Raw genomic sequence first — 12,407 nt, 5'->3', positions numbered from 1 at the left:
TCGTAGGTGAGCGTCATATTATAATTAACTAGCGGCCACCCGCGACTTCGTATGCATAGATCCCATTTTATCTCCTTAGAGGTAGAGTTTCGTAAAATCCGTTCTTAGCGGATGTCTACACCTTATAAAGAACCTACCTGCCAAATTTCAAGTTTGTTGGTATAGTTTCTGAGATTTCATGATGAATGAGTCAGTCAGTGACCTTTCGATTTTATATATTATTGAACGAATATACACTCACGAAGTTTGTCTAACCTTCCGCCAAACACCCTGTAGATTGTGCCTACATAACATTCCTAATTTGACGGTACATTTACCCTTATTTAATTGTTTCCTAATTAATCAGTTCGACAATAACAACCTTATTTCCTGTGTTTATGTTTATTTAGGCAACTGTCAGAAGTCGGATGGAAGGTAAAATTGATAAATTATATGGAAAAGTTGCCTGTTGAATTTAATTGGATATCAAAGAGAAATGTATTTGAAAATTACAATATTTTCAGGTGTTTGTAATAATATTATTAAAGTTTAACGACTTATTAAAATATCAAAGTTCGATTTATTTTTGAGTTAGATTTTGGAAACATTTGACAAAAAAAATATTATTAAGAAGTAGAAGACTTTTATTCTTGTGTGCATTTTGGCCTCTTGTAGTGGCAAAAGTAATTTAAATTAAATTCGAAAGTTAATTTTATCCCCAAAAATTCCCGTGTAACCTTTATTTACATAAATAGAGTCAAAAAGCACTATTTTCTGCAACCGAAGACAAAGGAGGACGCATCAATTTTATAAAAATATTTTCTCCACCAGACACAAACTCTAATGTGAAAATGTCAGCGCCCAAGGAAGAAGGCGCAATTGCATTTCACCTGTGGGTGGCGAGCCTTATTGCGAGCGAATAGCAAATGTGAGTTTTTCAAAATGGCGTTTGCCTGGACTTTCCTCAAAATGAAGCGTAACGCTTAATTTATTATGTGACTGCAACTATGCCCAGTGGAATTCCCGTACCGTGACAGCCGCGAAAAATGTTGCTAGCTCTCACCAAAGTGAGCTCACGTGTGACATTATCTCATTCACAATGAACTTGTTGAGTGGCATGTACACTAATGTACAGTGTACACTACAGTCGACTGAGACCTACATTTTCAATGCAAAATAGCACTAACTGACAACCATAATAAGATGCCACAAGGTTACGCGTGGAGTTCTGTCGCTTGTTGTCGCAACATGTCGATACATTTAATCTCTACTGTATCCTAAGCTTAATACTGAAATCTATGACTTACGGTGTTTTAAGAGACAGGAAAGGGGAAGTTGTGGGCATATTTAATATTTTCAACAACCGAGGACAGAGACAGTGGAAAATCGATGGTCTTGAGCCGCGCTGGCGACACGCGCGATCATTAATGTACATATTATTCCGCAAATATTAATTAACAATCGTGTCTGTGTAGCGGCTAAATACGACTTAATAGTCTAGTCTAGAGAATAAGGTGGAAAAAATATGTCACTTTTGTTGTAGGTTAATCTCTATCTACTTATCTTTAGACAGGTAGGCAAGACTTGATGGAAAAGTTGAGTACCGATTGGGTGATTATTTTGTTGTTTGTATATTTAATAGATAGAATAATGTAGGTCACAATATACGTGGGTTTCTTTTTATTTTGTGAAATAGGTCGCTGTCGAAGAATTTTTTTACAAAAACTATTTTCGCGCTAATTAGACGAGTGGGTGGTTTCATCAATTAACTACTCTGTTAATCAAGCGAACGAATGGTTAAAATGAGAGAACAGTAAAATAAAATGAGCGTAACAAACAAGATAACGAATTTGCAAAATTTTTTGAAAAAATCCTTGCAGTGACAACAACTGCAAATTGACAATTAAATAACAGAAGTCTACAAAAACTGAGATAAAAAATGAATAACTTACGCGAGCCTGCAGTTCTCGTCATGTTTGTGCACAATTCTGTCTATATTCATTTGAGGGTTGGTAATTAAACAAGTTTATCGGCCGCGGACGGACTCTGCTCGTTTGGATGGCGCGGCGTCGGGGCTCAAACTGGCTGTATCGGCGAGTCGGCTCCGCCTAAGCCTGTCGCTGCCGCCCCAGCCGGCCGCCCTAGCCTGCGTCCGCTCGTACGTTTCCGTACCACACCTGTTACGCTTGTTGCAATTGTGCCATAAGGTGCCATATTTGATCTTGAAACAGTAATTTAATTACCAATATAAATCAGTTATTGCGTTTTGTCTCCGTAGAGTAATTAGATTGTAGAGTTAAGTATATTATCCGTTTAGCGGTTTAGGATAAGAAGCTAATCTGCCTCTTAAAAATAAAGTAAAATTTGTAAATCATATTATTTTCATTTATCCATTTTTTACATGACTTACGCCCGTATTCACAAACGATGCTTGCTTAAATGCAGCAGCAAATCGAACGCACAGCGTTGAGTAGAGCACTGTGATTGGTTTGTGTGGCAACCTGTGCGTCCACGGGTACTGTGAGTCCTCATAGTAATGTTTATGAATACGTGCGTTATATTTTAAATGTGTTTCAAGTAAGCTAAAATATTTGCACGTGAAACTGACAAACCTCTTGTTTTTATTTTAAATTATGGTATGTCTATGATTATGTTATCTAAAATATGGTTTGCATATTTAACCAACAGTGCCAAATGACTGCCCGCACTTTGTGCACCCGCGCGAGTTTTGGCGAAGGCCCTTAAAATTATTTTACTATTGATTTTTACTTCATTTCGGAATTTTATGTGTGTGTGTGGCGCATGAACTGGCGCACAAGTAGTGCAAGTAATTTTGCGACGCAACGTGTGACGATTCACCATCAAACTAATTTCACCAAAAAACAAACATCAAACATGTAATGTTAATATTATTTTAAAATGTATGTTCGCAAGCGTCCTGTGCCTGAGGCATCTGCTGAAAATCAGTGTCATGCTTCTAGAGTGGCCAACATACACTTCGCAGTGTTTTTGCTGTAAATCTCAGGTAAAATTACACCTTTGTGGGAAGCGTATATTTACACGTGGTGTATTTACTGTGGTAATTGTAAAAGATTTTGTTGAACGATGCGTGAATTAAAAAGGCGATTTTTTTGGCCACTCACGCTCGTTGGAAAATGCACGGACTTTACAAAATATACAGCGGTTTCAGGATATTGTACACGAATTGCGCTCATCCGTGCAGGATTCGAAATACAATGCTTTGTCGTTGTATTCAGTGGCCACATATTCCGTCTTTGTCAACTCGAAACTTGATGATTTTTTTACGTATAATATTACGAATATACGCTTAGTTATTGTTTCAAAAACTCTTATTTTGATTTGGTGTTCATTAGTTAACATCTGCAATTACAGTTTAATTACCATCATTTGTAAAATTTGTTTTTTATTAAAATGGTAGAGTGTTTCATCTCCATAATAGTGTTTTGACACACATACATTAAACATTTGTTAATAAGGGTTTAATTATTCATAAATTATTTCTGCCATACTGAAATTGAACTTATCAGGCAGAAAAGAGCTTGTTTTTGAGAAATTATTTTTATTTTTATTTTATTTTGTTGAATATAAACAAACGTTAGCCCACTCCACAAGTTAAGGAATGACAATCGAGCAATTCATCGAGGCTACTACTTAAAATTACCAGAAAATTCAAGCTCTAATACTTCGGAGATCTCTAAAGGTCAGACATAAACCGAGCCATCTACGATTAAGCTTAAACTAAAGTAACAGAAAGGGGCGAATGAATGATAAAACTTATTTATAGACGCTCACGACGTGTATAGATTTATGATTTGAGTTATAGTTTATAAACAATTCCCCTTTATCAAGGTACCTATATCATATCAATTTAACTGAAAATCTTCATGCTTCTTCAATAATCTTCATTTAAAAATTAAGATGTCCCTTTGTATTTCTTTTCAAATGCCACAATAGCTAATAGGTAACTTCTACACCATTATGCAAGATATCGATAGAATTCACAAGAGAGAAGGAAAAATGTATTAGAAGAACACCTTGCCTCGAAAGGAGGAGTCATTAACACAAACGACAGATAAAAATATTTAATACAGAGGAATATCATGGATAGTGTTCACTCGTAAGTACCTACTATAATAATACGCTATACTTAAATCATAAGAAAAAGACGTTTAGAGAAAGCGAAATGGAATGTACAGAAGAAAATTGCACATTACTATAAAAGACGAAAACACTTGAAAAAAGGGTTAAAACAAGAAAAACACTTAGCCTCGAAAAAAGTCACAGAAAAGCAAAATCACCCGTGCTGCAACTGGTAGTGGCAAAAAGAAAAAATGATTACGCAGACAGGAGGATTTGTTCAATCTGATGGGACGCTTTGGAACCATAATGTGGAGTACAAGTTAAACCGAGAGTGTATGAAGGCCGATAGAGGTCTTCATTGATTTTAAGTCGTCGCTGTAAATTAATTTAATTCCGTATACATTGCGGGTGAACCTGGTTTCATTTAATCTTTACCTTGGTTTATAGTATTTGAGCTATGGAAGTTGGAAAGCATCACGAAAAAACATGTGAAAGACGGATGAAAAAATAAAATCACAATACATGTGCTTATGTATGTTGAAAACTCGCAAAATAGCTAGCCAAGTACAACGTGGTAGAAATTAGTTGACAAAGAGCAGCCTTGCCGCTCATGGAGATCAAATGTGATTGAAAGCAGAAAGCTGTCAATATCTTAATGCACGTGTTTAACTATTCGCCTCATACACTTAAAACTTCTAAGTTACAAGTTGTCTTCTCATTTATCAGAATCGATCGCAACAAAGGCTTGAAGATTTAGGGCTTGAACAAAAACGTAAAGTCAAGAAAATTATAAAGAGCTGCTTATAACGGAGATAATATCCAAGGCAGCGATAATGATCATGAAAAAATAAAAAAGCTTTTAAAAATATTTTAATGTCTTAAGAGTACGAGTACAGCCTTCTTGTTCGTATACTTTTCTCCATATTATGTGTACAAGAAATATATAAAACCGATGTAATAATGTTAATATACCTGTAGAATAATTATCTATTATGCGAAGTTTACTGAAGCGCAATCGGGCGTAGTACCGTTGAGGATAAATGAGATGAGAACATTACCGGACAATTCGCCCGAAAATCTATATCAGCCCTATATTATTCTTTCTGTGTTACTTTAGGTATATTTTTGTTATATTATAATCATACATGAGACATCACAAATGAGTAACTAAATAAATTATTACGTGCAGTAGGTACATCTACAAATCATTCCTCACGTAAATAAGTATACCGTTTTTTTAATGGAACTTACGCTTAAGTTCTTAAAATTATAAATACACTTGCGAGCAAAAGTATGGAATCACATACATGAAGTGGTTTCCACGCGATCTTGTGTACTAACGAATTTGTTAGTAACAAAACAAGTGGCACCATTTTAAAGATCAAACTTTTAACTTTAAATTGATACCAAATTCATTTAAATCACACGAGTATTTAAAGAGATATCGCGGTTGATGTGAAGAAGTAAGGAAAAAGACATGTATCAACTGTTTGATACGTCGCGAGTTGCGGCCTATTCACTCCTTATAAAAGCACGTGTTTTCGGATTTTTGCTTTCACACGTTGATCCATACATATCTCCGCTTCTTTTGACACTTTACCTGGGATTCTACACCTTCAGAAGCAGCACAAATCGTTGCAATATTGCAAGAAGGGCTCAACCAGCGGGCTGTCGCACGTCAGCTCCACATAAGCCAGTCCTGGGTTTCGAAAGTTTTAAGACGCTTTCGGGAGACTGGTGGCTTTATCCCCAGACCAAGTTCCGAACAGCGCCGGTGCACATCGCAGAGGGATGACCGTTTTTTCATGTAAACCTCTCTATGAAATCGATATTTGACTGGTATCGAAGTCCAGCAAGAGCTCAAAAATGTTCGTAGGATAGCTGTTAGCGAGTGTACAGTTCGTCTAAGACATAAGCAATCGAATTTGATTCCAAAAAGGCCTGCCACAGGCTCAAAACTAACGGCAGTTCACCGACAAGCACGCTTTCAATTTGCTCGTACACATCTCGATGGAAAGTCGAGCAAGCCACCCCCATTAGCCACTGTTTCAGCGAACCAGCACTGCACAAATTGCTCCCCAGGCCGCCTATAGACCCGACCTCTTCGACTGCTGCACCGCAAACACAGTCTGCATTCATCGGAGAACAAAACTCGCCTCTATTACTCGCCTTCCCATCAAAATAAGTGCGAGCTAATTGAAAGCGTGCTTCTCGGTGACCTGCCGTCAGTTTCGAGCCTGTGGCAGGTCTTTTTGGAGTCAAATTCTATTGCTTATCTCTAAGAAGAACTGTCCACTCGATAACAGCTATCCAACAAACATTTCTGAGCTCTTGCTGGACGTCGATACCAGTTAAATGACGATTTCTTACAGAGGTTGATGTGAAAAAACGGTCATCCCTCTGCGATGTGCACCAGCGCTGTTCAGAACTTGGCCTCGGGGTAAAGCCACCAGTCTCCTGACAGCGTCTTAAAACTTTCGAAACCCAGGACTGGCTTATGTGAAGCTGACGTGCGACAGCCCGCTGGCTAAGCCCTTCTTGCAATAATGCAACGATTTATGCTGCTTCTGTAGGTGTAGAATCCCAGGTAAAGTGTCAAAAGAAGCGGAGATGTGTATGAATCAACGTGTGAAAGCAAAAATCCGAAAACACGTGCTTTTATAGGAGGTAAATAGGCCGCAACTCTCGACGTATCAAACAGTTGATAAATGTCTTTTTCATTACTTCTTCACATCAACCGGGATATCTTTTTAAATACTGGTGTGATTTAAATGAATTTGGTATCAATTTAAAGTTAAAAGTTTAACCTTTAAAATGGTGCCACTTTTTTTGTTACTAACAAATTCGTTAGTACACAAGATCGCGTGGAAACAACTTCATGTAGGTGATTCCATACTTTTGCTCGCGAGTGTAGCTTTAGCGATTATCACAGTCAGTGCCTGAGGTATGGGATTGGCACGGGTGGGGTTTTGTAACGTCAAAACTCATAAAAATCTCATAAAACTCATTTATTTCTGTAAATAGGCTTTAAAAAGCACTTTTACACAAACGTCAACAAGACTTAAAATCTCCTTCAGATTTATTAGCTCACCAATATGTCAATGTCACCCCTTGCGTGCCGCTCTCAGGTCTCAGTTATGCGCTAGAGATATGGAACCATATTTCTCTTACAGAAATAAATGAGTTTTATGAGATTTTTATGAGTTTTGACGTTACAAAACCCCCCACCCGTGCCAATCCCATACCTCAGGCACTGACTGTGATAATCGCTAAAGCTATTTATAATTTTAAGAACTTAAGCGTAAGTTCCATTAAAAAAACGGTATACTTATTTACGTGAGGAATGATAAGATCTAACGCCATGGTGGACATGATACTTTTACCATCAGTAATTAAGGTTTTTGCGATTAAGTCGTGGCTGAATCACATATAAAAAGTGTCCTTCGGTACATTTGATCGAAAGATTCAGATATGAAAGATCTGTCAGATTCAGATAATATGAAAGAAATTCTTTAAGGGTGGTGTATTTCATATCGATATTATTCAATTTTAACTGATTCTCTTCTCCGTAAACTTTATTCAAATGCATTTAAGTATCGTCACTAAGTATCTTCATTAGGATCTAGTACAACACTAAGCCTTGTTTCACAGATGCCTTAGCCCTGCTAAGTTGCCGTGGGTACTTAGAATGTGTGCTGATTAAAGTGTTCGGTAGCAGTATCGAACTTCGGAGAAATTATTAAGTCGATGATCTCCGATGTAAGTGGCTGGTCTACTTTGTTAAGTCGACATCGTTAGCAAGTAAATATTTTAAAACGTTGATGGCAATTTATAATCCGATCTGTACCGAGATTGATTTTTAATTTTACCGATACCTTTTTTAAGTTTAAGCTACGTAATTTCGGTCAAGTTAAAATTTTCCTGGAACACGCTCAATTTTGGTAACGGATTGGATGGTTATAAGAACGAAAAGTAAATAAACAAGCAATAAGTATCTGAGCTACATTCAGCTTACCTGCGATGGATCTCATTTGTTTTCATAGTGATAGAGCAAATAGACTTTGTATGTTTCTACCTCGTATAAAATTTTATATTTAAGCTAGCGGTAAATATTAACAAAAACTGTACTGTGTTTAAATAATTATTTATTTGCAGACAAACGTGTTTCTAAGGTTTCTTTGTAATTGTTGAGTTTTAATAGGATTTTTTAGTTTCAGAAAACAATGTAATTTGGAAGCCTGTAAAATGCTTTAAAGAAAAATAATATAGGATTATAGCACTATTCTTTATCAAAAAAGCGTTGTTATCGAAAGAATGTAACTTTTTAATTTTGCTTTGCTTCTATTGATACTTCTAAGGTGCGATGGATTATTTTTTGAGGCTTCACTTACAAATACGAGTATAGCGATTAGATAAAAAATCCTTCGACTGGAATCACCAGCATCAAAAAGGAGTGGATGTCCAACGTGACTTTTACCCGACTGCGCGACGTAGAAGGGGGGTGATGTGTTTATTGTACCTACATGGGTTTGTAGAGGTTTAAGCTGTTTTGGTATTCCTCTCTAAATCTAAAATTAATCACAAAAGCGACGGAGTAGAAAGTATTCCGGGAACATAACAATATATGAAATATCTAGGTTCAAAACATGAAATACATTTAAACTTTGGTGACTTAGACTAAGATTTTAAACTGATTTTGAATGTCTTGTTACGTTATTCTATTAATTACCAAACAGAAAATCAATCTGTGCAGCACAATAGGGCCGCTTATCGGGCGGGCCGGCGTTGCGGTGCGGTCGGCTCAGCCCCTTCTGCCATCAGTCATTCAAATTGAAACCCACGCCACGCGCGAAATTGAGACCAAATACGTATTAACGAGGAACAAACTTTACTAGATGGCTGGACAATGACTACATATTATTTAAAATAAGGTAAACTTAAAAAAATAGGTAAGTCAGAGTTAAGTTGCGGTGCCGAAGCGTTGTCATTGCATAGAAATATCTGTGGCGAGCACACAAGCGGTGCGGCGCTACGGCGAAAGCTTTCACGGTGTGGTGCATCGTGTCGTGGGCTTTTTTAGCTCTTACTTATTTTTCATGATCATCTTTCTATCTTGGAACGAACTAGTTTGGCTTGAGTCAGGAATCTGGTAGTAAGCAGAAACAAAGACACGATCTTTCACATTTCTATTATATTTAATAACTGTTGGGGAACTTCTTTTAGTTTGTCGTTTAAAAAGAATGAAGGTTTTCTGAGTCTGTGTGATGCAAGAATAACTATATATAACTGTAAAAAGTTATTGATAAGAAAGAATACAGTTTATTTTTATTCCTACCGGATGTTTCACTGAACACAGACAGCCTTGCTGTCTCTGGATCTAGATACAATCCACACTCGCGACAATAATACTAAACAGGAAACATATTTTTTTTTTATCTCGAGATGTTCCATTGAAGAACGCAGTAGGGCAAGGCTGTCTCAGCATCCAGGTACAACCCACACTCGCGACAACAATATTAACAGGAAAAATAACATTTCTCTGATCGCATAGCGCATTTCAGCCGTCCAGGTTTCTCTAGTATTTTTTTTATCTTTGATTTAAATAGTGCCTTAAATCCTCTTCAGTTTTGTCCAGACACTATTGTTCTCTAAGATACAAGTTTTTGACACTAGTTCTGATTACGTGACTAGCGATTCTAAAAAAATGATTCTAAAAAGCATTTATCATCTGGCCACAATAATCATACGAGTGTAATAGGGATCTATTATGCTATATTAGATCTCTCTTGGAATATACTAATTCAATAGATAACTGCTGCACCGACTGAGAAACATTTAGAGGAACCGATACCTTTGAGGACACAGACATACATGCTCAATTAATAGGTATGCGTTTGTTGTTAGTTCGCAGAGATGGTCTATTAAAGGGTAACATAACTCGAACATTCCCTGTAAATTTGCTTTGACGTTCGCTACAATATTACTGAGACAAGTTGTCGTTAGTACATGATCCCTTGCTCTAAAACAACATTGCGATACTCATTGAAATCTGGAAACATGGAATTTACGGATAGATCCAGTTTATTCTGTAACCTATTTATTGATACCGTTTGATCTCACTCATGAAGCACTTTCAGGATCAGTAACCAGTTTTTCGATATCTTGTATAGTTCAGAAATAATCGAGTGAGATCACTTAACGTTTCCACCCTGTATGCAAAGCCTTGTCAGTTGAGAATTATCACGTGCTGCGTTAATACTCAGCTATTGAATGATCACATTCATAACAAAGTGTTGATGAATAAGTTTCTTTTTCGTTTATATCAGACACTTATACCTAAAAACCATAAACAAACGTTGCAGCAATAATATTGGTACAAAAATTCGCTGTAGTAAAATTGTTTTTACTCAACTGAATCCCAAAAAAATCTGTTGATGCAAAAAGTCAAACAATAAAGTCATAAACGTGACTGCTTCTCAAAAGAAGTCTTTCAGTTACAATGAACAAAAAACTGAAACAATGGCCCCAAAAGAAACTTTTTGATTGTTGCTCACGAATAAAAACACACAATTCACATTTTCATGAAAAATTTTAAAATGCCATAAAAATTTCACTATGTTTATATGTATCGTGAAAAGTACGCTTAGCCAGTAAATGATTGACACTGCTGTGTTGAGGTGTCTTATTTATAGAACTTCACACTAAATTGGGTAGGTATACGACCAAGTCTAGTCTAAAATAGTTATTCGCAAGAATATTCAACATGTACAGCAACAACCGTTCCGAATTTCACATCTTCGCTAACGTGCTTGTTACGCCACGTATTTGGTTCAGTACAAAGCCGACACGTCCAAATTAATATGAACCTGCCCGCTACAGTGTTACGGCGGATCCAAGCATAACGGGAACCCATTAGAGGACCACATATCCGTACTGCTAGCTCCAAGACCACATCATTAAAAATGTTAAGTAACTTTGTTTATTTTCACCTCTAAGACAAAAAGTAGAGAGTATACGTCGAATTAAATGTACTCCGTCAATAAATACATTCATACCTATACTTGTTCAATATTTTTTCAAAGATTTCAAAATCCAGTTCTATGTAAATGCAACACCACTCAAAAATAGGACAGATAAGTTCAAATACAATTTCCATGTACTCGTGTTAGAGCTGGTGGCCGCCTTTGTAAGTCTCAAATCAATTTATTTGAAACTCACAACAAAGAAAATATAAAATAAACTTATTTACTTTTCTTATAGCAAGACAAATGTCGACAATTCAATTTCCTCAAAGTGCTCTATTATGATGTTATTAGTTTTCCTCAAAGCAAGGAAAAATAATTGAATAGACGACTTTTAATAGGAGGCAAGTAATATTGTTATATTATTATATGTGCATGACATTGGACAAGCTAGTAAATAAAAGCGCTCAAAACCTACCATCAATTCGAAAATGATGTGTTTGTAGAATGAGGCAAACTAATAAAATCCTTCATCCGGATGACCTGAATCTCGATTTGTAAATAAACAAACAACCAGGTCCAATAAAAGTTATGATTCGGCGTGTCGCATTGAGATTTAGGTTAGGAAATACAATATTGTATTCCAAATTCCTGTTTATACACGCAATCTGAAATTTTATAGATTTGTTCTTACTAATAAGCCTCTCTCTAACACTAAGCGTTTTACCTCAAGCCTTCGTTGAGTCCGCTTTATCTTTCGTCGAAGTTACGAGAAAATATCAATCATGTAGGCGGAAAGCTCTAAACTTATCCGACCCTTAAAGCTTCGACGAATGAAAACAACACTTTTCTTGAGGCTACATTTAACACAATAAATTAACATATTTGAAAATAAACAAATAATTACTTACCGGTCGTCTTCCAACTCGTAGAACATATCTTTGGAGGAGTCGTGAATGTAGATTTTGACCAAAGGGCTATCCATGTACTGCATAGTGAGTTGTTTGGGGAAACTGCGAACGAAGAGCGCTTTCACTGTATCTATGGACGTGATCTCGTTCGGTAGCAGCGCACGCTTTGTCTCGTTCCTGTATTGCAGGAACACCAGACCTGCAATAGAAATTCCTATATGAAATGTGACACTGTTCAAATATTTCGCATTAGATATGATGGGGGATAATGCACTTTAAGATCATCCGTTTAATAGAAACTACTGATGAGTAATTTACTTTTACCTCTGTTCTATGAAACTCAGTATTTTAAGCCAGTCGCAGGAAATGTTTAAGACCGGCAATGTTTTCTCGAATATCAACTTAATAATATTCATTGCTAAATACTTTATATTTGTAACTAGAATTTGTTCAA

At 36.5% G+C, this 12,407-nt stretch overlaps 1 protein-coding gene across 1 annotated transcript in view; it reads right to left on the bottom strand.

Moving 5' to 3' along the window:
- Positions 1–12,407, bottom strand: part of LOC135087027 (coiled-coil domain-containing protein AGAP005037) — a 195,184-nt gene that overhangs the window by 77,861 nt on the left and 104,916 nt on the right. The window contains exon 7 of the mRNA XM_063981878.1: positions 11,954–12,167. Within this exon, the coding sequence (XP_063837948.1) occupies positions 11,954–12,167 (214 nt within the window). The remainder of the gene's footprint in view (positions 1–11,953; positions 12,168–12,407) is intronic.

Source organism: Ostrinia nubilalis, chromosome Z (assembly GCF_963855985.1).
Source record: "Ostrinia nubilalis chromosome Z, ilOstNubi1.1, whole genome shotgun sequence".
Taxonomy (NCBI): Eukaryota; Metazoa; Arthropoda; class Insecta; order Lepidoptera; family Crambidae; genus Ostrinia; species Ostrinia nubilalis.
The sequence above is the reverse complement of the archived record's forward strand: the minus strand, read 5'-3'. Positions and strand labels throughout refer to the sequence as shown.